Source organism: Solanum verrucosum, unplaced genomic scaffold (genome assembly GCF_900185275.1).
Source record: "Solanum verrucosum unplaced genomic scaffold, falcon-dt-bn FXZP01000180.1, whole genome shotgun sequence".
NCBI lineage: Eukaryota > Viridiplantae > Streptophyta > Magnoliopsida > Solanales > Solanaceae > Solanum > Solanum verrucosum.
In genome coordinates, this window is record NW_026020402.1 from 478,320 (window position 1) to 505,753 (window position 27,434).

Below are 27,434 nucleotides of genomic sequence, written 5' to 3' on the forward strand. Positions count from 1 at the left end.
TGTAGCCTCCCGAAGATAAGTAACGGACGTCTCCGTACCGATCTGCAGGACTCTACTAGACATTAGCTCTGTACAAGTGAGACCGACGAACCTGGGCTTTGATACCAATTTGTCACGATCCGATTTCTCAAGTCATGATGGCACCTACTATAACCCACCAGCATACGTCAACCCGTAACCCGGAACAACAAGTAATGGGTCTAAGGGTAGAAATTAAACAAGAGTAGGAAAATAACAATATAAACAGGCGGAAGCAACCCAAAACATATATACAAATAAAGATCCCTCCCAGAACCTGGAAGTCACCAGTACAGAGCTACTACAAAATGAGTACAAGTCCCAAAACTGGACAACAGAGACTGGACTGTCTCGAAAGGAAAAGACAAGTCTATATGTACAGATGGAGACTGAAATAGTACAAAACGCCGTGTGCTCACCCGTCTCCAGATAAGTCTACTCCAAGCTCGATTAACGCTGGCTACTAGTGCTCGGACCTGCATCACAAAATAGATGCAGAGCGTAGCATGAGTACCAAAACAACAGGTACCCAGTAGGCATCATAGGCCGACTGAGCAAGATAAGCAAAAGTGAACTGAAATGCAAATAAAGGGTCACATCAAGTGCAAAGAGTAGTAAATGGGGGTATGTACACGAGCATACAGGCAACAAAGACAAGTAATCTAACTAACTCCGTCGGGCTCCCATAAACTCGACGGGTACGCTCGTGCACAATAAAAGAAACCACCTGCACGGACCCCCATAAGCCCGGTAGATGCATCGGCAGTTAAAGTAAAATAATGGAGCTAGAAGGTCTATCACAATATTACCAATTTCTGGACTTTTAACTGAACCATTCCCAATCATATTCCAGGATCTCATTACGTCCCGGACTTTAATCGGAATCTCTCCAACCTCCAAAACCTCAACCTACAGATGAGAGTAATCAAGACTAAACTGAAGCTTTAGTGAGGAATTGGGAATACACCACGTGCAAGCTGGACCACGGACTCGAACCGGGTACTATAGCTAATGAGTCAACCTATATGGGCTGGACCACGGACTCGAACCGGGTGCTGTAGACCAAAGGTCGGGCACGGGTGGGTTGGACCACAGACTCGAACTGGGTACTGTAGCCAAAACCAGATCACATGTAAGCTGGACCACGGACTCTAATCGGGTACTGTAGCTAAGCCTGGACATAAGTAAGCTGGACCACGGACTCTAACCGGGTACTGTAGCTAATAGAAAAGCAGGGCATTATGGATACAAGGTCATAAGCTGAGTTACCGACTATCAGACTCAAGTCTGCTATATCAGTCTACAAGGAGCTGACCGTCCGAAACGACGTCGAAAAAGTTCTACTACACAACGACATCCAAAATCTCGCTAGTCTATGGCAACACTAGTCTAAGCCTAGACTAAGTCCAAACATACTTCAAATCAATATTATCATATACACCACAAGATATGGATATTCAATAATATCAAGAGACATGCTGTCATAATCCAACACTTTCCCGAAATAAGGTCTAAGGCAGGAATTATAGAAATTTAGCATGCTCGACACCCGAACCCCTCCATACTCAAGCAAATCAATAAACAAATGCCTAAACATGCTCAATCTCACGAGGGAAAGCCATAGCCTACCTGAAAGCCGACCACGCGTGCTCCAACTCATGGTACCAGATCTTTTCCCCTCCGAACGGTCTCCAAATGCTTCCCCACTAACAAAAGGTTAATCACCTCGTCATTACGAATATATTGACACTAAAATTATATTTTTCGGAGACGGACCAAAAATCGGGTCTAAAATGGGATTGTGGGGCCCACAATTGGAATCTCGAAAACGAATCCGTGAAAACGTCCCAAATATCTTACTAAACTAATACCCCAAAATTTAGCACAAACAGATGCTTAAAACACCGCAAATCAGCCACAACAATTAAAATGGGCAGCCCCTTGATCACCAATTTCTTGAAAAACGAGACCCTTCCAACCCAAACAGATTATACCACGACGATCCTTGCGAAAAACTCTACAAGTTAGCCTCAAGAACGACTCAAAACGGACCTAAGATGATCAAGATCTCACATTTCAAAATTCAACAACAATTCAATCCGGAAATCACCCTGGCAGTGGCTAAAATCGATTCCTTACCTCAAACGAAGCCTCCTCTCGCATTTCTGAGATCACCGCTAGATTCCCCTCGAAATTCTCTTGAAGTTTGCGTTTTGAAGCACCTAATTTGGACTCAAAATGAAGGAGCAATCTTATGTTGAAGTTGAGGGAAAAAAAAGGACGAAATTCGTCCTAAATTCTGGAAATTTCCAGATTTCCACTCCTCTACCACGTGGCATCGCGTGGCTCTGCCACGTCACCGCCGCGTCAAAATTCTACAACCCTTCAAATTTAAATTTCGATGTTTCGGACTCGTTCGGAGTCGGAAAAATACAAACCATATATGGAATCTGATTGGAAACGATATTTCGGACTCAACGGTGAAGGCGGAATTTCCATTTGGAGATTGAGTCGATGAAAAGTGGGTCCCACACCCAGTATCGTTTTGAGCCATATTCCACAACTGCCATCTAAAGCCTCGGGAAGTGAACAAAGGTCGTTCTAGACCAAACTCGATCTTCCGAAGCTAACCTAGCTGTCAGAATTTTCATCTGAGCACGTCTTCCAAGAAGGTTGACCAAAGTCAACTTTTCAAGTTATAAAAATCTCCAAAACAGGGAAACGGGCCTAAAACCCAAACGAACGACCAGGCGACCGAACAGTCAGTGCCAGCAAGTCATAAATGACTTGGGGTCGCTACAGGAATACTCTATACGAGGGAAAGAATTCTTTAATTTAAAAATGACCTGGAGGGTCATTACACACATAGCTTGTGTTTAACCAATAACTCAAAAGCGATTTTAAGATGTTCCAAGTGTTCAGACAAGCTTTTGCTGAATACAAGGATATCATCAAAAAATACCAATATAAATTTTCTGAGATGTTCTTTAAAGACATGGTTCATGAGGCTTTGGAAGGATGATGGAGCATTAGTAAAACCGAATGGCATTACCAAGTACTCATAATGTCCCTCATGAGTTTTAAAAGCAGTCTTGATAATATCTTCCTTAGCCATTCTTATCTGGTGATAACCCGATTTGAGATCTATCTTAAAATAGATCTGTGATCCACCTAACTCTTCCAAGAGTTCTTCAATGATGGGGATTGAGAATTTGTCTTTTATCGTGACCTTGTTGAGGCCCCTATAATCCACACAGAGTCTCCAACTTCCATCCTTCTTTCCAACCAGCACAACAAGTGAAGCATATGGACTAAAACTAGGTTGTATTATGCCTTGCTCCAGCATATCCTGCACCAATTTCTCGATGACATCTTTCTGAGTGGAAGAGTATCTATACGGCCTCATATTGATAAGATTGTTATCTGCTTCCAAGGGAATCCTGTGATCAAAAGGCCCTCTAGATGGAGGCAACCCCTTTGGATCAACAAACAGTTGATGATACTCTTTAGAAAGAGACTGGATAGCTAAAGGAATGGACATCTCCCATTCCTCGCGTTCTTCTTCCACAGGCATTACCCTGATCATTAACAATTGTCCACCAGCCTTAGACAACTTATCCAACCTCTTAGCTTGTACAATTCTGACTTTATCCACAGAGCCCTTGAGAATACACTATTGCCCTTTATAATGGTATCCCAAGGTCAGTTTCTGAAAGTTTAATTTCAAGTCTCCCAGTGGAAGCAACCATTGAACTCCCAGTATTAAGTCACAAGACCTCAAGGGTATTAGTAAAAATTCATCTGAATACGTCAAACCTTGCATCACCCAAGAGAAAGCCTTGCAAATCTCATTTGTTTGTCTGTCATGGCCATCAGTTACATTGATAGCATAAGGTTTGACAATCTGGATGTCACATCTGAGTTCTTTGGCCAGCTCCTCATCCATGAAGTTGTGTGAGCTCCCAGGGTCAATCAGAATGTGCAATGTTCTTTTCCGGCAACATCCTTCAACCCTTAAGGTGTTGAATGTAGGAATGTCATGAAGAGCATGAACATAAATCTCACAAACCTCTCCTTGTTCCTCTTCAGCATCTACATCAATGATAGGTTCTTCAAGCCCTTCTTCCTTATCTTCCTCAATTTCCTCGTCCACCTCCAACAAATATAATGACTTGGAGCTTCCACATTTATGACCAGGGAAGAACTTCTCGTCACAAAAAAAGCATAGCCCCTTCTGTCTCCTTTCATTCATCTCAGCTGGAGTTAGCCTCTTGCTGTTGCTTCTATTTAAATTGACAGATGTATCTCTCTTGGTTGGACCAACGTCCCTTTTATTAGTAGCTCCTCTTGGGAAAGAACTGAAAGAGCCTCCCTTATTTTGAAAGTTGCTACCACCATACGAAGGGTGTCTGGTCAATTTCAGTTGAGCATACACCTGAGCTTCTGTGTTCCTAGCCAGTTGGTAAGCTTGTGGAAGAGAAAGAGGCTTGTGGTTCTTGACAGTGTACCCTATCTCCGGTTTTAATCCTGTGATAAATCCACTTATAGCATATTCAGGCAGTATGGTTAGTCTAGTCATGATTTTGTCAAACTCATTCCGGTAATCCTTAACATTACCAGTTTGCTTCACCAATTTCAGCTCAGCCATAGGGTCCTCAAATTCAGCCCCAAATCTATCTGTAAGAGCAAACAAATACTCTTCCCAAGTAGGATAAGGAAGGTGTTGCCTACTTCTTAAATAAGCTAAATGCCATTCTATGGCAAGACCATCAAAATGCAACATAGTTATCTTAACCTTTTGATTATATGGAATTTCATCAAGCGAAAAGAATTGATCTACCTTGCACAACCAAGATCTGAGATCTGAGCCATTAAACCTTGGAAACTCAATTTTTGATAGTTTGGACATGTTGCTCATGAAATGGCCAGTAGCTTGTTGAAATCCTCCTTGGTACCCCATTTGAGCTTGTCCATGGCCTCCACTCGTTGGAATCTGATGTTGAGCTCTTCCTTGTGAATCCTGACCAGTGAATTCGAATCCCATACCTTGATTTTGAGGCGTGGCTCCCCCTATGGGTGATTGCAACTGATGCAGAGACCCCATCCCCATTTGATAACCACCAGGAGTCACCATGTTAGGATTTCCACCAGCCTGTGAAGCAGAGACCCAAGCCATAGGGTGGCCTGAAGGAGTATATATCTCACCCCCATCTACTTCTTCAACAGTTTTGCCTTTGTCCTTCTCCTTCACAGCATCAAGAGTTTGTTTCAGCTCAGAGAATGTCTTCTCATAGTGTGCTTCTATTTGATTCTGTCTAACTGTGAAGTTAGCCATCTCCATGGTCATCCTATCAAGCATATTTTTGATTTCTTTCATATCAGCCATTTTTAAATCTCCCACAGAGCTCAAGAAAGTGCTCTGATACCAAATTATGCAATTATAAAAGAATAACAATGAAACACTATAAGAAATTGATAAAGGGAAAGAGGTAAACTTGTAAGCTAAGCTATTTCTACTTCTAGCTAAACATATTGTCATTTCATAAAGAGAAGAGACAATTACAGAGCTTAAATAGCTAAAAGAAAGCTGGACCGCTGCCACAACTGGCAACTCCAGGACAAAACAGAAAATAACAAATAGGACCAGAAGTATCCTATTCCCACAATTAGCAGGACCTAAGTGTCCAATCCTAAACTTCTACAAGCCAACAGACAAAAGAGACTTAACTGAATAAATAAAACTAATAAACAATGCAGCCCTAACGACTTTAACGACTAGGTACAACCTCACAAGCTGAGCGTACAACCACCTTAGCTTCAACTCCTCATTCTTGCATCATGGGAGAACGGAATCGATTTGAATTCGAAATTCGAATTCCAAGATTGACAGCCAAGAATTCAAACGGTCTAATTTCAAGAGAATAAGGAACGAGTGGTGAGATTTCGACACCTAGCCATTGTCACAACGGTCTTGTACGCGCGATTGATGGGCTGAATCGCGAAGAAGAAGGTGAGTACGGATGGATTGTCTTTTGCACGCGAGGAAGAAGAATGGGGTCGTTTTTTTTGTACTGGGTCGAGTTAATTGACTCTTATTGGAATGGGTCTTTGGGTTCTGGGTGTTGCTGGAAATAATTGGGTATTGGGTTGCTGGCTTTGGCCCAAAAATGGGTTTAAGGTGAGGTAGAAAAGAGGTTAGATTGGAAATTGAGAATTTGGCTCAATTGATTGCAATTATAGTCAATTAAATTTAAAAATATAACCAAATTGAACTAATTACTTAAATTCGGCTAAATCTTAAATAAGATTAATTAACAACCTTCTTAAACTTAATGAAATGAAATAATTAACTTAATGAAATGAAATAATTAACTTAATGAAAAACTAGATAATTTTAAAATTATAACCATAATTTAAACTAAAGTAAATTAATAAAATAATTAACTAAAAAATGTAAAATCTTTTGAGATGATTTTCAAATATTTATAAAATATACTAATTATATAAAAACATATTTATCATTTAAAATATTATAAAAATGACTAAAATTACTTTAAATATCTTGAATTTTATATAAACTAACTATTTCGTATAAGCTAACCAATTTGTGAAATTAAAAAAACTCTTACGTAAGTTACGTCAATTTTTCCAGGCAGAAAATAAAGTCTTTTCCATTCTTACTAATTATTGAATCAATGTCTCAATGTGATGCAACTCTTTTCATTTTAGATGGGGAAAAAATATCTCATTCGATTTTGAAATAAATTATTATTCTTGTTCAATGAGCACCCCAAGTTTTGGGATCCTTTACCTGTTGAATATGTTTTAAAACATAAAAAAATAAAAAAGGAAGTTGAAAATTCATTAATCATTAAATGTGAAAATATAATAATTAAATTAAGAGAAATGAGTATTTCAAAAATGAACTGACGATGTAATTTTGTTGTCCATTGTCAATAATCTCTATATTTAATTGTTTGAAAGTAGAGGTAAGATTAGTATACATGGTAGTGATGTATGTCTAATAGTGTAGTTTATCCTTGAAAATATTCGATTCAATCTTTTTCCAAATCTTATATTTCGATTCTCGAAACATTGAATAATTTAATAATATTAATGCTATAACAAAAATAACTTTTAGTTGTAATAAAATACATATTAATAAAGAGTGCTAAAATATTTATCGGCATTTTAGTAATTGTTATTGGATCCAATGTCACTATAGACTTTAAAGACATTTACAAAGAGTATTAGTTGTCACTAAAGAAACATATTCAATTTTAATTAAACTATTATCGTTAATTAATTATTATTAAAGATTATTTTTGAGGACCATCGACAGAAAATTAGAAACTTGTCATGAAAACTTAGGCAAACTTTTGTATGCCTTTGACTTAAAAGGTTAAAGGGAAGTTGAATAATTGATTATTTTACTTGTTTTTTTTCTTTGATTTGAGAGATTTTATGGACATATTATACGATTCTTTGAACATTTAAAATTAAAATTGATAGTTTCGTGCAAGTAATCTGAAAATAGACAATGATGGTTCAATCTAATAAAAAATAAAAGAGATCATTTGTTGGTGATTGAGGCACAATTGTGAAGTAATACACAAATTTTTATTACCGCATTAACAAGTCATTAATAAAGTGAAAGCTTGTTGGTGATTGAGGCACAATTGTGAAGTAATACACAAATTTTTATTACCGCATTAACAAGTCATTAATAAAGTGAAAGCGAAAGCTCATAAAAAATGGCAAAAAATATAAATAAGAAATAAAATAATATCAAAACAAGTTTCAAGCCTACTGAACACACTAGGTCATTCGGGTAAACTTTGATCAATCATTAGTCAAAAGTCAAAGCCCCTTTTAACAACAAGTCAACGCGTTTTCTTATTTAAAAATTTGAACTATTTTTTTCATCATCAATGACAATAAGTGAGAAATATTTTTTATTAAAGCATAATAGAATATTTCATATTCGTTCCATTTTTCATTTGTTCTTATTATATCCAACAATTACATCTACAATAATAATAAAAATATATCCCGTGAAATTAATACAAATGGAAAAGAATTTATATATTTACGAGAGAAAGAAACAAATACTAAATTCAAACCTCAACATTAGTGTTCTTATTCCGTTTATAGTTGAGGTCGATATTCATTTGTCAACTTCTGATTAAATTAATAGTATATGACAGCAGTCACGTGGACTCATCAAATTAGAAGAAAATTAGATTACTCTTCTAAAGAATCCAATTATTTTACCAAAAAATATCTGCTGGACAGAGTAAAAGTAAACAAAAAGGAAAAGAATACAATTAAAGAAAATCCCAATAAAATAATAATTTTTTTTCTTGAAATCCTATTATAATGCCATGGCTTTGAAGTCTGATAAGTTTTTTAGGAGGCATTCATTTGATGGTATGCCCAAATTTTTTCCTTTTTTCTTGAATTTCCTTCATTGGGTATTCTCAAGATTTGATTTTTATTTATTGTAGCATTGAAAACAAGGAAACCCAATTGTGTAAAGAGTGAGAAAGCAGAAATGGGGAAGTCAGTGAAGTTTGAAGGTATAAGTGAGGAATTGCAGAAGATAATAGATGCTAATATGGACAAAGTGGGAGCAAGACGTCATGCTAGGGATGCTTTTAAGGATATTCAGTTGTCAATTGATCATTGTCTCTTTAAGGTACTGCTTAGTTGATTGAAGAATTAACCTAAATATTCATCCGCCTGACTGATTAAGCTAATAATAGATGTGTATAATCTATGTATACCGGCTAGAAAAGTAAACAGTAAATTTGTCTGACTATTTGTGTAGACATCCCTATTTGATGGTTTTAGTAGAAAAAGATTCATTGTCAGCTTTAAAGATTGGATTTTGATTGCTTCTGACTTGATAAACTGGATATAAGAGAATTCATTTGGTCACACTGCTAGTTTGAGATTGATTGAGGCATGTATATTTTACTTGTCAAAATGATGTTTGGGATTGAGATTTAGTTAATTGATTGATTAGTTGACTGAACAGATTGTCTTGTGTTGATGAAAGTAGAAAGTGTATCTTACTTGGGACTAAGAGATTGATTATTGTCAACTTCAAAGGGATTGACATAGTTGTGTGGAACCTAAAATCTTGCTCTATAGACTGCAATCCTGCTTAAATTTCCACCCTTTTCATTATAGGATTGTATAACATGCATATTACACCAAGATTATATGAAGCATCTACAGATAGATCATCTCGAAGAGAGGGGATTTAAGTTGTTCACTATTCATTCAACGCATAAGTTCATGTTTGACCTTTAGATTCAAGGGCATAACAAGACCGACCGTTCCCTATTTCTGTCATTAGTTGATTAAAACAGCAGTAATACATTTTACTGATTGAAAAAGCAGCAGTACTACAGTTTTTTCCTAATCAAAGGGCAGAAAAATCAAAGTTTTACTAGCTCAAAAAGACCTTTAAGAAAATTGCCTTAACCCAGTTAACTATCCAATGAAAATCAAGTGGTTTCTGTTCTCTTTTCTTCTTTCAATTCTTAAAATAATGAAAGGACACTTGTGGTTGATGTATTCTGAGGAATGGTATCATTTGTGTGATAAAAAAATTGTTTAAGTATGTGCATCGAGTTATGACAGTTGAGACTTTATAAACACTTCTTCAACTTTCTAATTTTTCAGCGACTGCAGATAGTGCTAATGAGAAACTGAATCCTTTTAGAAAGTGTCATGTTTCTTACGTGTTCTTAATCTGATTTAATGATTCTTTATTTGCTTTCACACAGATGCCACATGCTAGATTGAAGATGAAGGAGGTAAACCTTTTCTCTTACATCCTCATTTTCCAGTCTTGAAAATTCAAGTTATTCTGGAAGCATCCTATTTCTCTTCTAAAACAAAATGATCTCTTGTGTAATTACTTCTGCCTGTACTTTTTCTTTTCATCTTTTCTGTTTGAATTCTTGATGAAGCTAATATGACATCTCATAGTTACTTCAATGCCTTTTCTAGCGCAGCAAGATTTTTTTTGTGTGCAACAATATCTTTAACACTTATAACTTACAACAACAACATACCCAATGTGATCCTACAAGTGGGGTATGGGGTAGTGGTGTGTATGCAGCCTTACCCTGCCTTGAGGCTCAAGTAAAGCAATACAAAAATCAAGTATGTAAAGCAATTAATACCTAAAACTTATCTTAAGAAAATTGGACCTTGCCATGAAAGAATCTTATAAAATTGTGAATTAGAATATGACAAGATACAGTCATCTTTTTTTCTCTAATAGTCAAGAAGGTTTTATTTTCTTAAGATTATGGGGGACCATGCAGTATGAAATTAATTTCAGGACATCAAATGAAACTTGATTTCCAATCATTTAAATGTATTTATTCTGTCATGTGAATGAAATATGTATCGCTGTACAAATTTAAAGGGGAAAGAAGAGAGTAACTGTGGAAAGATCTGTTTGGTTAAAGAGTTCTAATTTTTGTGAAACAAATTGAATGAAGGCGGTAATTATCTCAACTTTTTCAATAAGGAATGAAGGGGATAGTTTGAGAAAGCTCACTTAATTCACCTGAACTATGCACTATGACTGGATATTGTCTTCCTTTTCCTAGTAGTGCCAAGCAAATGAGAAGAGTCTAAATATATGGTAATTTATAGCATCTAATATTAGCATTTTGGTATAATATTCATGATTTGTTATGTATTTTACTTTACATAGTTCTGTGAAATTTGGTGGCGCAGTCATATGAGGTTAATTCTCGAGGACTAGAGATCTTCTCTAAAAGTTGGCTTCCAGAGACAATCCCCCCCAAAGCCATGGTATACTTCTGTCATGGTTATGGTGATACATGCACATTTTTTGTTGAAGGTTTGTGATTGGCAAACACGTATTAAGTCTCAGACTAGTATTCCTTGGGAGATTGTTCCTGAAACTTGTCTTTCTTCTTAGGCATTGCAAGAAAACTAGCATCTTCCGGTTATGGAGTATTTGCCATGGATTATCCTGGATTTGGTCTTTCAGAAGGTCTTCATGGCTATATACCAAGTTTTGACAAGTTAGTTGATGATGTCATTGAGCATTACTCGAAGGCGAAAGGTACAACTTGCCCCAGTGAACTTATTTATCACCTTTTTCATCTCATGGATTCTTTTGATAGGTCCGAGACTCTGGTAAAATGTAGAAGCCAGAATTAATTAGTTAAGGAAAAGATATACCAACTAAAGATGATGAATGCAAAAGCTAAGATTCGAACGCATGAAAAGACAAAAGACAATATTTAAATCAAACATTCAGTTGGAAGAGTATCCTACTGAGCTAAGCAATGGATGAGCTTAAAGTGTCTTGCTAATGGAGTAAACATTCATCTGTTTGATTGAACTTCTGGCACTTTCTTTCTAAAAAAAATGTTGTGTTCAGCTTATTATGGTCATAAATGAATAGTCAATTTTGTCAAGAAGAAAGATTGAGAGAGTGAACTATTTAAAAAATGCATGTTGTGATTTTGTTCCTTGTAGAATGAAAAAAGGCCTCAAAGTTTGACAGTGTATGTAACTGTGCGACAAACTAAAAGATCATATCCTATTACTATTCCAAATCAAATTTGAACTCACAAATTCATTATTTATTCATAACTTCGAGTATCACTCATGGTGCTAAGTTACCTCATCCTTCTTCATTTTTGTCAAGTAATGTTGATGACTAGGGCATTAAATGATGAACAGCAGATCCCCCGTGTGTTCCTTCCACATTCTAAAATGTTTTAGGGTATGAAGAAGTCTGTCATGTACACCAATTAAACACCCTCCCTTGTTATTCTATATTTCTGCTCCTACTTTGACATTAGGTATGTAATTAATGAGTAAATTTGAAAATATACTTAGAAATAAGAGGGCCCAAATTGGACAGAGGCGAAGCCACGGTCACAGAAGGGGTTCAACTGAATCCCCTTCGCCAAAAAATTGTACTATATATGCAGCTATATAAAAAGTCTTCTTTATGTGCATATATATAAATTGTTGAATCCCCTAGACACAAGAGAGCATTTCTTTAGATAAGCAAGAATTATATTGAGAAAACCTAGAGAGGAGTTTAAGTAAACACTACGGGAACAGAGGGAGAACTTTTTTGGCAGTTGAATGAAACCAAATTAGTGTCAGTCATTCGAGTTGATCTTCTAAGTATTAACAGGGGCTTTGAACATTGGGCATGCTGACAATGTTGGAACATGGTCATTATTGGTCAAGTCCCATTATGATGTGACATCTCCTAAGGCAATCGGATAGTGAAATAGAATAGATTCATCTTTCATACCAGAGAAGTTAGATTTTTAGGTATGCCATATGCAGGGTGTTGCTCATTTCTGGAGATGGGGGAATTATAACACAGATGTCGTCCTACATTGGACAAAAACATAAAAACTTAGGCTGTATTAACCAAGTTCTTAAATCTGATGTCTCCATGAATGTATTATACCTAATACAACTCTCTCCAGGCAAATGACATCTCATATACGTCTGGGCAAGAGGTCCCAAAATCAAGTAGTGGAAAATAACCTAATTACATCTTATTCGACTTGACACACTACTGAAAAAGCAATTGACAGTTAAATGCTGGCTGCAGAAAATCCAGAGATATGCAACCTACCAAGCTTCCTATTTGGGCAATCAATGGGTGGAGCAGTAGCTCTGATGGTGCACATGAAGCAACCTGATGCATGGAACGGCGCTGTTCTTCTCGCACCGATGTGCAAAGTAAGTTTCTGGAGACTATTCTCAATTTTAATTGATGTTATCGTCTTAATTAGATCCATAGTTTTGATTGATGAATGGTATTGTTGTACAGATTGCAGATGACATGGTACCACCATGGTTAGTTACACAAATTCTAGTGGGCATAGCAAAATTTCTTCCAAAGCAAAAGCTAGTTCCGCAGCAGGATCTAGCAGAGTTAGCATTCAGAGATGTGAAGAAGAGAGAGCAGGTATGTGGTCTTTCTATTCTGTAACGGCTCTTAGACATATGTCAATTTTAGGACGGGAAGAGTACATGATATTAGAGGTTAGTAGTACAAGAGTCGTTTAGAAATTTATAGTCGTCATTAGCTCTCTCACTCACCTGAAAAAAGGTTTTTGCATAAGGGGGCTTTCAATATGAAATGCTTGATTTATTGAACATAATAATTACAATCACCGGCTTCAACATGTTTATATCTCGTGGGATTTCATGTTATAATGTACTCTCTACTGTTTTCTTCTGCATGCAGGCTGCTTATAATGTCATTGCTTACAAGCACAAACCCCGTCTACAAACTGCAGTGGAGTTATTGAATACCACCCAAGAATTAGAGAAGCAACTAGATAAGGTGTCATGTGTTTTTATTTTCTGTTTATCGTAGTATATACTATCATCATATTTACTGTTTATTAGTGATTGGACCTTGTGCCTTTGAATGCCAGTAAGTGTATGATTGGAAACTTGAAACTCAATTGTCCTCGCTGCATATCTTTGTTGGTGTTGCTAACTGTTTCTGGTCATTATACCTGCCACTAGTTTTGACTTTGTAATTCATTCAAGATGGTGCATCTTTTGCTGCTCTTGTAGTCCTGAAAGAGTTCAAGCCCATTTAGCTTGACAAATATTGTAGAAAAGTGTCCTTCAGAATTTTCCTTTCTGAAAACGAGAGGGATGCATGAATTGGGGATTAATAGGAGAAAGCGGATATCTAAACAATAACTAACAGTTTTACGATTTTGTAGGTCTATCTGCCATTGCTAATATTGCATGGAGAGAATGATAGAGTGACTGATCCATCCATCAGCAAAGCATTGTACGAGAAGGCAAGTAGTTCGGACAAGAAACTGATCCTTTATAAGGATGCGTATCATTCTTTGCTCGAGGGTGAGCCGGATGAGATGATACTTAAAGTTCTTGGTGACATAATTTCTTGGTTGGATGAGCATACTTCCTAGTAATTACTTCTCCAATTTTTATTTTTTTCATTTTTGTTCTGCCCATTTTTTCATGGATTAGGAAGGCAAGGGATAGAGCTGAAGTAAGAAACTAAGATTTAACCTGATGTACTTCCTGCCCCTCTATTTTTTTTTTCAACTTATTATTTTGTAAAGAAAAAATATTGAAGATTTGAATGTTCTATATGATATAAAAAGCAATGCTTCTATCTTTGTTGTTTGAAATATTGTGCTTCAAAAGTGTGTAAAAAACTTGATTTCAACAAACAAACAAAAAAATTGAATTAGAAGGGCGTGCTTTAGTTGGATTGACAGACGTGTGATCAAGATGAGAATAACGAATAGACGCCTCAAGAGGTTAACAAATAAAAAAAAGGAAAGTGAACTACCAAAAATTTATTGTGTCCAAATGCACATAGAAGTATACGTGGTCAAACATGTAATATACTAATTACTAAACCAAAAGGTTTATGATTAGCAAATATCTAATTCTACTTTTTGACTATAATTAAATGCAAGTGTGCAAAATGAGTTTGAATATTGTGTTTCTAACTAGCAATTGCAATAAATCATAGCATCATATTACTATATATAATAAGTGGGAATATCTACTACTTAGCACATGACAAGTGTTGGATGATATGTGCTTAGATAGTGTTGTACATTCTTCTTTTATGGTTGTACCTTTAAAATTTATATTATTGGACAATTTAACACCATTAATTATCTACCTCATTTGGGCCCATTTATATATATATATATAAAATAAGCCATAATGCAAAATATTTTTATAGTATTTAGTTACATTGTAACTATCTTATTAGCTTCCAACCAAAATGAGTACTTCTTTTAAATAATAAATATGTCATTGTATGAGCTATATATTACTCATTCCTTTTAAATTTGTTAATCTGATTTTGATCTGACACATAGTTTACGAAAGTAAATTAGATTTTGAGAAAAAACATTAAATGATATTTGAAGTTGTTCTAGATTTTCAAAAAGACACCTTAACTTTGCGTGCGTCCTATTACCCCACAAAACATTCAAAATCACAATAAATACACATTTTTTACACAATATTTCCACTTTGGACAAAAATATTCTTCGAATGTGCAATTTCTTAAAAACAAAAAGTCGGACCCATTATTGATGTATTGAAGGATGCTTTGGTAATTTCCTATGATGAATTCGTTTTGTTTGTTTCTTTTAAATTTATTTTACTATACTAAATAATTGTATAAAATATTATGAATCACGATAATTAATTACTTAAATATTTAAAAGATATAAAAATATATAAAAGATCTGATTGACTCTTCAAATTTTACCGGTGACACATAAATTGGGACAAATGAAATAATATATATTATTTGAAAATTTCTTAGAAAGTACTATAAATTACAGTAATTAACAGCTAGAAATATTTCAAAGACAAAAAAAATTGATTGAATCTCAAAATTTTTTTAGTACTACATAAATTGAGAAAGAAGAAATGACCTATATTATTTGAAAATGACGTAAAAGTATTACAAATCATACAATAAGAATTAACAATTTAAAATTTTAAAAGACTTTAATGCTTTATACTTATTCTAATTCCACTTTGGACAAAAATATCCTCCCAATATGCATATTTTTTTAAACAAAAAGTGGGACCCATTATTGATGTATTGAAGGATGCTTTGGTAATTTTCCTATGATGAATTCATTTTGTTTGTTGTTTAATTTTTTTAAAAATAATTGTATAAAATATTATAAATCACAATAATTATTTACTTAAATATTCAAAAGATATAAAAATATGTAAAAGATCTGATTAACTCTTCAAATTTTATCGGTGACACATAAATTGGACAAATGAAATCATATATATTATTTGAAAATTACTTAGAAAGTACAATAATTTACACTAATTAACAATAGAATATTTTAAAGACAAAAAAAATTGATTGAATCTCAAAATTTTATTAGTACCACATAAATTGAGAAAGAAGAAATAACCTTTATTATTTGAAAATTGCGTAAAAGATATTACAAATCATACATAAATAATTATCAATTTAGATAATGATAAGGGGTAAACTATCCATTGATTTCATAAAGTGCACAAGTATTGTAGGACATTCCAAAATAGTATAATAGACAATAATTATTGGACGGATGAAGTAGGATTAAGTCTTTCTTTTAGTACTTTTCTCACATTAATTAATTTCTCTCAGCATTCAATTAGTGAATCTTTAGTAGAATTAATTACAATATTTTTTACTTAATACAATAAAAGTTCAAATAAGATTAACATAAAGAAAAAATAAAAAAATCCTAAAAATCTATCAATATATTAAACAACATACAACATATATAACAAACGTTCTAATAAGATTAACAAAAAGGAAAAAAAAACAAAATTCTTAAAAATCATCAACAAACTACATACAAAATAAAAAGAAAGCTATTCCAACAAAAGAATACATAAAGTTAAAATGAACTTTAAGAATTCTAGCATCTTAAGCATATTGAGGCAAACATTTTAATTTAATGTCATTTCTCTCCAAAGAAAGAAAGGCATTGAGTATTTTAATTTAATGTAAAATTGAATTTTTTGGGGTTATGAATATAAAAGGTTTGAAAGTTATGAATATTATTAATACTAATTAAAAGTATAATTTATGAAAATGAAGAAGTGTGAGTTATGAAAATAACTTTTAAAAATAATATCATTGAGAAAAATTCAAAAAAGGAGAAAAAAGAAAAATGACAATGAAGGTCATAGCGAGCGCCACATCACCGTTTAATGTAGCTCTACTGATAATTGTGAAGAAAGCATATTAATGGATTAAAAATCAAAAAGAGGTAATTAAATCCTAAAATATTATAAAGACATCTATAAAATTTGGTTGAAGCTCAAAATCTATTAGTGCCATATAAATTAGGATAGAGATAATAACATATATTATTTGAAATAACATGAAACGTACTATAAATCACACAATAATTAGCAACTTCAAAATTTAAAGGACATACAAAAAATTTGATCAACTCTCAAAATTCTACTAATGTCACATAGTTTGGGATAGAAAAAGTAACATATACGTAAAATGTACTATAATTCATAATAATTAATTAACTTCACAATCTAAAAGACATATACAAAATTTGCTTGACTTTCGAAATTCTATCAATGACACATAAATTGGGACAAAGAGAATATTGAAAATTACATATAAAGTATTATTAACCACAATAATCAACAACTTAAAATTTAAAGAACATACAAAAAAATTGTTTGGCCGTTAAAATTTTATTAATGTCACATAAATTAAAATAAAAAATAAAAATATATGTTGGGCCCGTGCTAGCACGGGCTACTGTAACTAGTATTATTATAAGTGGGAAGGTGCTTAATCTAAAGTTGGATTATGAAATTGTCCTTCAACTTTTTAATTATCATTATCATATTATTATTATTATTATTATTATTAATTATTATTATTCTACAAGTGTGAAATCATTAAAGTTGAATGACTTTTTAACTCTTTAAGAAATCACCATTAAAGTTGAATGACTTTTTAACTCTTCAAGAAATCACGATTAAAGTTGAATGATTTTTAACTCTTCAAGAAATCACTATACCTATTAAGTCTCTTACACATTGTCTTCTAATGACAATACTGTACATTTGAATTTGGTTTAGAGAGCATAAAGCTCTTATCATATGTTCTTTCAAGCATTTCTTTACATTTAGTTTTTTCAGTTTTTGCTATCATTCAAATTATATTATTAAATTGTTGTTCAAATGTTGGATCTCTCCCATGAAAGTATACTGCTAAAATTTTGTTTTATGAACTTATGATGTAATTTTTTAATCTCAGGTATAAATCAAAGGTGATGCTTTTGCAGACCGTTGAATATACCTTTTAGTAAAAATTGTGCCAATACAAATGAGGTATGCGGCATGTCTCTCCAACAATTTTGCAATTTTTTGCATGAGTAATTTTTAATAAATTTGATTAACATTTGATTATTGTATTTTTAATTAGATTTTAATAACTTAATGCATGTGTATTTTACAAAGTAGAGCCTCCTTGATAGCTTTAGTTTGACAATGACTTATTGGAATTATATTTTGCTTTAGTCTCCTGGCTTTCGAGGTAAAAAGGATAACTAATGCTTCTCCCTCAACAACATCGAGCAAAAGAAAACGAGAAAATCTCTAAAGAAGACATATTCACAAATGAGGTAATTTAATTTAATATGAAGGAGTACTTCAAAGTCAAATATGAACAACATTAAAATGTATCTTACTAAATATGAAAAAAGAATAACAATCTTAAAGAGAAAAATATATAATAGAAATTGAATTCGAATATAACAAGTAGTAAAAGAGATTATTAGTTAGTGGTTAACAAATTTTCACTCCTGACATGTTACCAATTCTAAAAAGTAAAAATAAAAAATCACTCATGACTCCACTAATATTTACATATTATAACTCAAAATAATTATAGATAAAAAATTTATTATCATAAAAATAAAGAACAAACGTGCAATGCACGTTACCATGAACTAGTAAATTAAATAAAAGTAAATAACAATGATTCAAATTCACTTGGGTTTTTATTAAGGGAAAAGACTCAAATATGTCAAACAAGAAAAAAAAATCATTTTTGTCATCACTTAGTTTGACTGATATATGTCATTGTCGTTTGAGAAAAAAGCTTGTCCATGCCATTATTTTTTAACTCCGATTTTGTAGAATCATTTTTTTACCTCAACAAGACCCCAAACAACACTTAACACTTTTCAATTGGGGTTTGGATCAAATGTACTTTTTTTTTGCTTCTTCTTGCTCAAGAACCCACCAAGAACATCAAGCCTCCCAAACTTTCAACCTCTTCGATTCTTCACGAAATCACCTCAAATTCTAGAGTAGCTTCCCTCCGAGTTAGATACCAAATTAAAACTCAATATCTTTTGACCTCGAATCTACCCTAATTCAACAAGACCCACTTAAAAAATTTCAAAGTTTCAAGACTTCAACATCCTTTAACAATATAATTTTCTCCACAACTCCAAATCACTTGAAATTTTGAATATAGTTTCAAAAAACACTAGGGAACAAAAACAATAACAGAAACACGAATCAAAACAGATTTTCAAAATTTTGGGATTGGTTTTTGTTTTATTTTTTGGAATGTTTTTTTAAATGCGGGTGAGTTCTTTTAACTCCATAAATGATTTTAGAATTTTGGCTTTTTTTAAAAAAATAAAAAATAATTTTGAGGTGATTTCGTGAAGAACTGAAGAAGTAGAAATTTTGGATGTTTTTTATGTTCTTTATGTGTTCTTGAGTAAAAAGAAGCAAAAAGAGTACCTTTGATCCAAAATCCCAAGTGAAAAGTGTTAAAAGTTGTTTGGGGTTGGGGTAAAGTGAATTGCAAAAACAATGTTAAAAAATAATTGCAGATGATTTTTTTCTCAAACGACAATGGCATAGACGAGTCAAACTTTAACGGATGACATAAATTAGTCTTTTCTCAAAGTTCGATGGCATATTTGAGCATTTTTTCTTTTATCAATGACTTGAGAAATCCCAGGCTCTACTTGGACTATGAATTCATGCAAAGTATTTTCCACTTTAAAATCTAAATGATTATCAAGTTACTGACTCACGAGGTTAATAATATGATTATGATCTTTCGAACCTCTAACCACCTATCACAATTGATAATCTAACTACATCATTAAGCAGGGATAAATTTAATCAATTATGGAGCATTAAGCTTTCTTCTCGTTCCTGAATCAAACAAGATAAATTAGGTATATATCCGTCATAAATACAAATCAATCCTAGTTTTCAACAAAGAATGATCTTGCCTCTTGTATTCCAGTCCTATCTCTCAATTCCTCTCTAGAGTTCAAGAAAGGATAATAAATGTATTCTAATGACGATCAAGCATTAAAATAGTAAAATCAAAACACAAGAATAAGTTTTAATAATAACCAATCTTTATCTATAATTTAAATACTAAACAATCATTCGTAGCTAGGGGTGTTCACGGTTTGGATAAAAACCGATCCAAACCGAAAAATTGAACCAAATCGATAAAATAAAATCGATTTTATTTGTGTTTGGTTTGGTTTGGTTTTAGATTTTTGAAAACCGATAGCATTTGGTTTGGTTATGGTTTTATTCGAAAAAAATCAAAGAAATAACCGAATCAAACCGATGAATTATATACATATATTTTATTAATATACATACTTAATATATTGTTTTTATAATCAACTTTAAAGATTTTATACATATTTTCATTAAAATTTCTTTATAATTTAGTTATTGAAAGCAAAAATATCCAAGATGAAACATTTATCTTATTGATTTCATGTATATGAGTGTCTAGGTCAATTCTTTGTGGGACTTGAAATGTTATTGGCTCTTCCTTCTAGGCCAATATAGTGAATTTTAAAGCTTTATTGATAATAAATTTAGTGATCGAAAGTTCAGTAATTTAACGCATACTAACTATTTTTCATTTTGAATGGATTGTTGTCACTTTTTTCACATTTTGAATGAATTGTTTCTTTTATTTTTGTGTATGGTTAATAACAGAACCAAACCAAACCGAAACCGATAACCACCAAACCGGCAAATGTATATTATATTTGATTTGGTTTGATTTTGATAATTTAAAAACCGATTAAGTTGATTTGATTTTGATTTTGACCAATAACCGATCCAAATAAACCCGTGAACACCCCTATTCGTAGCTATAATCCTAAAAATATAAAATTTAGCCACTACTCAGTGTGAACGAAGTAAAAACAAGTCCGACAAGGCACCAATATTATATGTGCATGTGCGCCTGATGAAAAGGTTATAAATAGGTGTAAAGGAGCACAGGAGTAAGTGCTTAAACAACTTTCCGTCCAAGAGAGGTGTGTGGTCGGATTTGGCAAATTCTCAACTAACATCTCATCCCAAAATGCAATATATTACATTTAGTGATATAATGACCTCATTTCTTTATTTGCACCAAACTTTTTGTTGCTTCTAAAGCTAAAAATAAATTATACTTTTTGTTGCTTCTAAACAACTAGCTCTCCTCCTATTCTTCTTATTATTGTTGCAACTAATAAAGTATGTACTTCTCTTCTTCTACCCAAATTTCACTCAAGGTATGCTCTTTCTTTCTTTCTTTCTGCTTCTATGTCTTACTCTCTGTTTCTGTTTTTTTTTTCTAGCTCTGATATGTTTTTTGTCTCCCAAAAGCCTCCACAGTCATCCACTGTTTCTTGCTAGGTATTGATATTTGGTTGAGTTGTTTGATCAGTTTATAAACTTGACCGAACCCCCTCATGATCCTTTAGGAAGATATTGCTAACCCACAAGTTTGTGGTTATTCCCACTGAAGAATAGTCCGTGGTTATTACCATAGATATTTTGATTGAAGAAAAGAAAAAGTAGTAATCTTTTAATATAGAAAAATTAGGAAGTCACCATACATTTTCATTGGTTCGGTAGGAAATGAGTGGGAAAATCATGTTCTATATCAAAAATTTCTCAATGATTCGCAGTGGGAAACACTTTTGTTTCTAGTAAAGACGTGGAAATAGCCTCTTTTCAAAATACAAGGAGAAGTGTGTATATATGCCCCAACTCTTTCCCTCTGCTGGCACTAGCAGAAGTCCTTTGTGCACAGGGTAAGCTCTTAGGTTGACATTATTGAGCTACAGGCAACCAGAAACGGGAATTTACGCTAACTTCTTCGTTGGAAGAGATGTTGTGGGCAAAGGGCACAAAGCTAGGTCTCTACTCCTTCATGAGGAAGAAGAGCACTTTGTCATCTAAACAAACGTGCACGTGCTATGGTGTGAAATCCAATATCTTCATCTTCGATTACTTGTTGCAACACATTTCTGCTCCAAGACTTTCCCTCAACATATCTATAAGCAGGGAGTCTGCATTCACTATTAAGCCTACATAGATGTGGAGATATTTGAAGATTGAGGCATGCTAGTGTCTCAAGGCCTAGCAAAATGAAGGTGCTTTAGATCAATGTGAGGTCTAGCACACCTTTCGGAATAGGACTACAAAGAAACAAGGTTTTGCAATGCATTGAACCCGAACAAGTTGGAGGCTACAACGAAATTCAACTGCTTTTCAGGCAGTCATTTTTGTTTACCAATCTAGAATTTCATTTCCTGAAATTAACCATTACTTGTTGCAGATGAACTGCTGGGCACCAGTCTTGGTTTCAAAAGTCCCTCTGAATACCCAGAGAAACCAGACTGCTTCTCTTGCTCTTAGAGAAATGAAGTCTGACCTTTTAAGTCAACGTATTGGTGGATTTGGAACCAAGCTTAGCAGTGGAGGGAGTTCTCTGGGAGGATCAAGAATCATTACTCAACTAAATCTTCAAAGAACTCTTTCGCGAAGAAAAAGTCCTACGGTGTCTGCTTGCTGTAATTACTTACAAACTCCATTCTTTGTAATAAATTATCTTTTGTTTTGAATGTTCATGACAAAGTAGTTTTAAATGTGTGCTTAATTGAGTTATTGCTGCAGTTGAGATTTATTGTCTCATTGATTGCCATTTTTTTGTTTATTTGAAGAACAAAATTGTTTTAAAAGCTAATCTTCTGTACAGTTTAGCTTCTGGTTTTGGCAGACTTTTATGCCAACTAATTACATTGGTCAAGCTTTTAGTTAAGTTTCTATGTTCTTTTGTAGGGGTGCCAAGTTCAGAAGTTGCATCTACTGCTTTCACAGTGGGAACAGCAGCAGTTCTTCCGTTTTATACCGTCATGGTTGTGGCTCCTAAAGCTGAACTTGTAAGATTTCTAAAGTACTGTCAATCTGAACTCCTAAAGCAATATCTTTTCCAGTGTACTGAAGATCAAACTTTATACTCAAATCATTGATTCAAAGGTCTTCTTAAATTAAACACTTACCAGCTTCAGACAAAGTAGAACAGTTGGGGCACAACGTCAGTCCTTATCTTATGTATATTTTAGTCATTGCTTTATTTCAAAGAGAAGTTGTAACTGAACATATTTTCAAATGCAGACCAGAAAAGCGATGAAAAGCAGCATACCCTACATTGTGCTTGGACTTCTGTATGCATATCTATTATATCTCTCCTGGACACCAGATACAATTCGGCTGATGTTTGCTAGTAAATACTGGCTTCCAGAGGTCTGTGCTCAACTACATAATAATTTGTCAAAACTGCATAATCGGGATCTTAACACTTCCTTTCATTCAGCTGTCTGGTATAGCTAAGATGTTCTCCAATGAAGTGACATTAGCTTCTGCATGGATTCATCTGTTGGCCATAGATCTTTTTGCTGCAAGGTCAATCTCTAGGCATCTTATCTTTGTTGGGCTATGCCCCTTTGTTTTTTTGTTTTTTTTGGGTATAACATGAGGAGGATGCCACTGTTAGACATCTCACTTAGAGTATTTCACTTGAAACAGACAGGTTTATCATGATGGATTGCAGAATGATATCGAAACCCGCCATTCTGTCTCTCTGTGCTTGCTGTTTTGCCCTGTTGGAATTCTTACCCACTGCATCACCAAAGCTCTAACTAGTAGCCCAGAAAAGAAACAGCATAGGACTCATTAACCGATGTTTTAGGTCTTCTTATGTTATCCGTAAATGATCAGCCAGCATGTGACTTATCAGCTAAGTGTAAAGGTTTTCAGTCAATGAATACATAAGCTGTTTCAATAACTTGTTTCTAAGATGGATGAATGTACAAGATTTCTTCCTTTAGTTCCACTCCAAACTTCTGATTTACTTCATCCTTAACTAAGCCTATGAGCTCAAGCATGTCTTGAGAAGTTGCAGAACCACAATTTATGAAAAAGTTGGCATGCTTGTTTGAGACCATGGCTCCACCAACTCTCAACCCTTTCAACCCACTTTTCTCTATCAATTCTGCAGCAGAAACACCCATAGAAGATGGATTTCGGAAAACTGAACCAGCACTTCTCTGCCCCAAAGGTTGTGTCCTCCATCTTCTGCAAAGAAACCATCTTTATTGTGGTTGAAAATGACAATATGTTTCAAAATAAGAACATCACATTAGAAACAATTACCTAGCCAAGTATTCTTGTTGCATTTCTCGTGCAGTTTTGGAGAAATTTAGCCGGAATGTAACTGCAGTAATGGATGCCAAGTCTTTCATTTCTTGAAATGGTGATAATCTATAGCCAAAATTTAACTCTCTTCTTTTCAGCATCCTTGATTCGCCTTCATTTGTGATGATCTCTATGCTATCAATAGCAGCAGCTGTTTCCTTTCATAATCAATGTCAAAAAGAAAATTAGTAGAAAAAGAAGGATGCACTCTCAGTATCATATTTGAAAATCAATGTAATCTCACAAGTGGGGTTTTGGGAGGGTAGAGTATACGCAGACCTTAGTCCTACCTCGTGGAGCTAGAGAGGTTGTTTCCGAAATACCCTCCCCTCAAGTATATCAAATCAAAATAGTCATGAACTAGGAAATACGGCAATGAGGAAAACATGACAACTAACATGGAAAGCAATACAAAGCATACAGAAAAAAGAACAATAACAACAACACATAAAGAAACTTTTAAGTTTTTTTTTAAAAAGTGCTAATTTACCTGCCCATTTGCTCCGGCATTCATGTACGCAGCTCCACCAACAGTCCCAGGAACACCAGCAGCAAATTCAAGCCCTGAAAACCCTTCATTTGCAGACACAACTCCAAAGCGATTAAATGGGTATCCACTTCCGACCCGGTATACTCCAGATTCTATCTTCTCCAAGAACTCAATTCGATTGAGAATAACGCAGCCATCAAAACCCATGTCATCAAACAAACAATTCGAGCCTTTACCCAAGATCATAAATCTCATGGATTGCTCATTACAATACCTGCATTGAATAATTAGGGCAGATTTTAAACTACGAGTCAATCAATCGATTATGATTCAATCTGCCAAAGTTGTGGGATAAAGAAATGGAACCTGACAGCCGAAACAAGTTGGGTTGGGTCAAAGACTTGAACGAAGTAATTACAAGGGCCTCCAATTCCCCATGTGGTAAGATCACTGAGTAGCTTCTTCCTGCGAATAAACTGGAACCCAGTTGAGTTTTGAGCTGGTTCTTGCTTGTTGAAGCTGCAGCTACTTCTGCTCTGAACATGACAAGAATGTAACTTTCTTGGTGGTTTTAGAGGGAGTTGATAGTTTGTCATATGTGACGCCATTGGAGAGGGCTTTATTTGGTGCTCATTGCGAATTTTCGGTTTGGGGTTTTCATGCTCTTTCTGATGGCAGATTAAAGAGAAGAGTTAGGTCGGGTGGGGATGCTATGATATGGCAAGCCGGTTTTAAAAATATTATTTATATGGGATAAGACGCAGGTTATCCAAAATCTCAATAACACCTCTAAACTTAATGTATTTTTGTGCTTTTATTATGCTGGCATATAACCTTACGAGACTGCACTGTTATCAGGCGCGTGGAGCACCTGACTTATTACTTTTTCCCTTTATGTTTACCATAACTTTGTGGAGCACCTGACTTATATATTCCTTTATGTCCAGCTAAAGGCAGAAAGACAACAAGGAAAAAGGTACATTTTCTGGTGGTGCTGTCTTTGCAATCAAAGTTTTCGATATGCAATGGCAACAGGGTTTAAGAAATTTCGATTCAGGATGTGAAATTTTGAGCAATGTAAGACACAGGAACTTGCTCAAATGTGGATTTTACAGTGATTGTGCTGGAGTACATGCCTAATGGAAGCTTAGACAAGAGATTATACTCTGATGAAAATTGCTTGAGCCTGGTTGAAACTCAATATATATAATGATCGATGTAGCACTAGCCATCAGGGGCGAATTTAAGGGTAAAAATTGGGTCACTCGAACCCGTGGTCATCCCACAAAACTCGATATATTATGTGTATAATTTTTAAAATATAGTAAATATTAAATAAAGGAACCCATGATCACAAATGATTGGATGGCTCACTGGTTCAAGGGTTGGTTTTTGATTGTGAGGTTGAGGGTTCAATTCCTAGAGAGGACCTCTTTTTAAAATCAATTAAAAAGCACCATTGTTTGTTATTTTTTTGAAAAAAAACCATTTTCTTTTTATAAAGTGTACTTTTTAAATTTCTTGAGATGCGAAATTGCATATATATATTTTTTATAAATGGTTTCTTTTAATAATTCTTTTTCAATCAATAATTCATATAAAAATGCATTTAATTTTTCTTGTGACATAATACTCGAGATTTATCAAACTTCTAATAATTTTTTCCTTTAATATTATTTTTTCCCGAAAATCGTATTTAATAGTTTTCTTATGAAAAACCTATAATCTATTATTGCTATATTAAATGAGGCCCTCAAATTTGTGAGACTAAAATGGTTGCCCTTTTCTTAAGGGGCAGAGTCACCCCTGACAATGGTGCACCCGTCTTTTTGAAATCTTGAATTCGCCTCTGCTAGCCATAGAATATCTTCATCATATGATTATACATCACACATTGTGAACTGTGATCTGAAGCCGGCTAACGTGCTTCTTGATCAGGATCTGACTGCTCATGTTGCAGATTTTGGAATTGCAAAAATGTTTGCACAAGAAGGAAACATTGCTCAAACCAAGACTCTCGGAACTATTGGTTATATTGCTCCAGGTACATATGATAATGGGATGGAATGTATGCGTCCACTTAGTTACGATAGGACCAGGTCCTTAACACGATTACAATAACAGAAAGCAAATAAGTACTGAAAGTAAAGATGGTACACACAACTTTACGTGGAAACCTCATTGCTCAAGGGAGTAAAACTACGACATGTTCTCACAGTACTTTTCAAACTGCTTTTACTATACTTCACAAGCCAAAGTAAAACTCAGTTTACAACACACACGAGATTGACCTACTAATCTCTATCTTGAGTAATACACTATCACTCAATGAGCCAAAGCAATGCCTGCATTGCCCACTATACTAACTCAACTGATTAATATGGACTTTGAAGTAAGACACTAAGTTGCCCACAACTAAGTTCTTACAATAATTCACCCAAGTTTGAAACGTTTCTATCACAAGCGAAAAGATTCCTACAATATACACATAAATACAAGCAATCAAAGTAACAACCGATTCAGGAAGAAATAATGCAATCTATTAGGTCCCTTGCTGTTTTGAAGCTTGAATGTCTCTCTTTGAATGAATGAGTGATTTGTTGTTTGTAATGTTGAATTTATCAACGATGAAGAGTTATTGACCGATGTACAAACAACCTCGTCCTTTCTGATTGGTGTCGTACACTGACGACCTCACTAAACTCTAACGCAACAGCTTGCCAGTTATATAACATATGGTCCTAGACAAGCATACTCTGCAGAGGATCGGGTCCCTGCACTTATG

The 27,434-nt window shown here is 34.2% G+C and overlaps 3 protein-coding genes and 1 pseudogene across 3 annotated transcripts; 3 read left to right on the forward strand and 1 right to left on the reverse strand.

Moving 5' to 3' along the window:
• Window positions 1–8,295: 8,295 nt before the first annotated feature.
• Window positions 8,296–14,220, forward strand: LOC125840197 (caffeoylshikimate esterase-like). Its single transcript, XM_049519162.1, has 9 exons — window positions 8,296–8,448; window positions 8,526–8,716; window positions 9,816–9,845; window positions 10,783–10,909; window positions 10,991–11,137; window positions 12,662–12,792; window positions 12,884–13,021; window positions 13,304–13,402; window positions 13,797–14,220. Exons 1-9 carry the CDS (start codon window positions 8,403–8,405, stop codon window positions 14,007–14,009), a joined length of 1,122 nt encoding a protein of 373 aa, XP_049375119.1. The 5' UTR covers window positions 8,296–8,402; the 3' UTR covers window positions 14,010–14,220.
• The window catches only part of LOC125840198 (caffeoylshikimate esterase-like), a 52,708-nt pseudogene continuing 33,806 nt past the window's right edge, over window positions 8,533–27,434 (forward strand).
• Window positions 21,125–23,791, forward strand: LOC125840207 (protein ABA DEFICIENT 4, chloroplastic-like). The gene is made up of 6 exons (XM_049519171.1): window positions 21,125–21,188; window positions 22,241–22,475; window positions 22,744–22,844; window positions 23,080–23,208; window positions 23,279–23,367; window positions 23,491–23,791. Exons 1-6 carry the CDS (start codon window positions 21,153–21,155, stop codon window positions 23,639–23,641), a joined length of 741 nt encoding a protein of 246 aa, XP_049375128.1. The 5' UTR covers window positions 21,125–21,152; the 3' UTR covers window positions 23,642–23,791.
• Window positions 23,620–25,257, reverse strand: LOC125840200 (uncharacterized). The gene is made up of 4 exons (XM_049519163.1): window positions 25,016–25,257; window positions 24,650–24,923; window positions 24,118–24,317; window positions 23,620–24,054 (listed from the first exon to the last, which is right to left on the reverse strand). The coding sequence occupies exons 1-4, from the start codon at window positions 25,255–25,257 to the stop codon at window positions 23,757–23,759; spliced, it is 1,014 nt and encodes a 337-aa protein (XP_049375120.1). The 3' UTR covers window positions 23,620–23,756.

What these genes read in the sequence shown, in the direction of transcription:
- LOC125840207 (XM_049519171.1), top strand. Translation starts at nt 21,153, where the DNA reads ATGTACTTCTCTTCTTCTACCCAAATTTCACTCAAG. An exon ending in CTACCCAAATTTCACTCAAG is followed by an intron (nt 21,189 to 22,240) that starts GTATGCTCTTTC and finishes TACTTGTTGCAG; the next exon opens with ATGAACTGCTGGGCACCAGT. An exon ending in ATAGATCTTTTTGCTGCAAG is followed by an intron (nt 23,368 to 23,490) that starts GTCAATCTCTAG and finishes CACTTGAAACAG; the next exon opens with ACAGGTTTATCATGATGGAT.
- LOC125840200 (XM_049519163.1), bottom strand. Translation starts at nt 25,257, where the DNA reads ATGGCGTCACATATGACAAACTATCAACTCCCTCTAAAACCACCAAGA. An exon ending in CAACTTGTTTCGGCTGTCAG is followed by an intron (nt 24,924 to 25,015) that starts GTTCCATTTCTT and finishes TATTCAATGCAG; the next exon opens with GTATTGTAATGAGCAATCCA. An exon ending in ATGCCGGAGCAAATGGGCAG is followed by an intron (nt 24,318 to 24,649) that starts GTAAATTAGCAC and finishes TGATTATGAAAG; the next exon opens with GAAACAGCTGCTGCTATTGA.
- LOC125840197 (XM_049519162.1), top strand. Translation starts at nt 8,403, where the DNA reads ATGGCTTTGAAGTCTGATAAGTTTTTTAGGAGGCATTCATTTGATG. An exon ending in TTGATCATTGTCTCTTTAAG is followed by an intron (nt 8,717 to 9,815) that starts GTACTGCTTAGT and finishes GCTTTCACACAG; the next exon opens with ATGCCACATGCTAGATTGAA. An exon ending in ATGTGAAGAAGAGAGAGCAG is followed by an intron (nt 13,022 to 13,303) that starts GTATGTGGTCTT and finishes TTCTGCATGCAG; the next exon opens with GCTGCTTATAATGTCATTGC.